The sequence below is a fragment of the Hippocampus comes genome, unplaced genomic scaffold, assembly GCF_001891065.2.
Source record: "Hippocampus comes isolate QL1 unplaced genomic scaffold, H_comes_QL1_v1.1 scaffold128, whole genome shotgun sequence".
In the NCBI taxonomy this organism is placed as follows: Eukaryota; Metazoa; Chordata; class Actinopteri; order Syngnathiformes; family Syngnathidae; genus Hippocampus; species Hippocampus comes.
In genome coordinates, this window is record NW_017805852.1 from 249,395 (window position 1) to 251,290 (window position 1,896).

Consider the following 1,896-nt stretch of genomic DNA (forward strand, 5'->3'; position numbering starts at 1 on the left):
GGTTTGTATTCCGAGCCGGCTTGCCCGCGCCCATGGCGGCTCGCTGGATGGTGCTGGGCGCCCTGGCCGCAGCCCTGCTCGCCCCCCGGGGGACACACGGTGGGTATTTTTGTCCGCGTTGGTGAAGTGGGTCAGGGTGGATCGGGAGCCCCCCGCGGGGAGACTTTTCCGGCATTTTGGTGCACCCCGAGGGAGGTCACTCGCTAACTTTGCACCTGCTTGCTTCGAAGAGGGCAAAAGTGGCAGCGGTGATTTTTTCCGAGTTGTGCATGAATGCAGATTTGGAAAGATGGGGTTGGAGCCCAAGCCAGAATGTTTCTTTCTTTCTGCACTTGGGTTGTAAGATTGGATACCAAAAGACAGCGGAGCAAACTTGGTCAAACAAAAAACGTCACATGGGAAAGTCATTGTGAAAATAGTGGAGAAAATAAACAAAAACAACAGCAAAGCGTTGGAAAGTGTTGAAAAACAAGTGCAGAGTGCCAGAAACTGAGGATTTATTCTCTGGCGTGTTGGCCCACTGTTGCACTCACGAACCAGGAAAAGTAGAGGGTGCAGTCATTGAGTGCTCCCTACATAGAACAATTGGAAAACTTTGATTCAGATCACTTTTCATCTGATAGGTATGCCTTGGCAAAAAAAAACTAAAAGTTAGCCCGCTCTCGTTCTCAGTGGCTCCATTATGGATGATGCAGTGGGATGCTGTTGACAAACAGCAACAAATTTACACGCTGATGTGATTTTTCTTTCTCGAGGGTGCAAATTCGGTATGAAAGTGGAGAAAAGTTGGTGAAATGAGTCACGCATGAACAGATCGAAATGAATTTAGACATTGGCAATCTCCTCCACTTGAACTCGTTCTGAAAGGGATCTCACCGTCAACTCTCGTCAGGTTGTGTGTCATGAACTGGAAGCAAATCCAATCTGGATTTAAACCAGATTTGAGCCAATTGAAAGTGAACATGGAAAATGTCATGTCACGATCATTCACGCCGCTGTCTAATCTCATAAAAATGTGAATGCTGGATGACAGAATTGAATCTCAAACCAAATTTAATCCAGACTGGATCCAGATTTCACATTGGGTGCCAGTACAATTGAAACATCCGCAATCCCGTTCTCACCTAGTTTAGATTTTTGTTACATGTGACTGTAATGTGAACCCTAAATTCAACCCACATTTGATCAAGAGGTTCAGATTGTGCACTTGGACCTCATGTAAACGTAAGAATCCATTTTACATGTTCTCACATGTAGCACTGTCATATCCATTCAGATTTTGCATGCAGCATCACTCGGTGGAGAGTCGAAGCACGTGTAATCCAGATTGTCTAATCTCACTATATCAAACTGGAATTGGTGTGTATTGGATTTGAATACCTAGAAATGTTTTAGAATGGAATCCTAATCCCCCAAAATTCCTTGCGGGTCTGAGAAGGAAATGCGGCGGGATGACAGCGAGCCACCACGACGTCATGAGCTCACAGCCCATGTGCAGCAAATTTGACCTGTGTGATAATCCCAAACCATCATACGCATAATCCCTGTGCTTGGAAACATGACCCAGATGTGCACTGATACTAATGTCCCCTCTCTTTCTCTTTCTGTGTGTGTGTAGGTGTGTGCATCTCCGAGGGAGTCGTCCACGCGGTAGGTTCATCTTCCTCTTCCTTATTTTTTTCACCGTGCCGGCCAAGATTGAGACGGGAATATTTCAGATTATTTCACAGAAAGGCCGATGGGTTACTTGCTCATAAATTATTCATAAAGGGGTGTCGTCTTAAAGTGGGATCAGGAAGTAGAGGAGTGTGCCGGATGAGCTCATTGGACCAGTGTCATTTATAATGCATGCAACTCTCTCTCTCTCTCTCTCTCTCTCTCTCTCTCTCTCTCTCT

The 1,896-nt window shown here is 45.8% G+C and overlaps 1 protein-coding gene across 2 annotated transcripts in view; it reads left to right on the plus strand.

Annotated features, from left to right (window-relative positions):
• The first annotated feature begins 17 nt into the window (after positions 1–17).
• fras1 (Fraser extracellular matrix complex subunit 1) overlaps positions 18–1,896 on the plus strand; it is a 100,597-nt gene continuing 98,718 nt past the window's right edge. For both annotated transcript variants that reach the window (XM_019888515.1, XM_019888514.1), the window contains exons 1-2: positions 18–99; positions 1,619–1,650. In XM_019888515.1, coding sequence (XP_019744074.1) covers positions 33–99; positions 1,619–1,650 — 99 coding nt within the window. In that variant the 5' untranslated portion in view covers positions 18–32. The remainder of the gene's footprint in view (positions 100–1,618; positions 1,651–1,896) is intronic.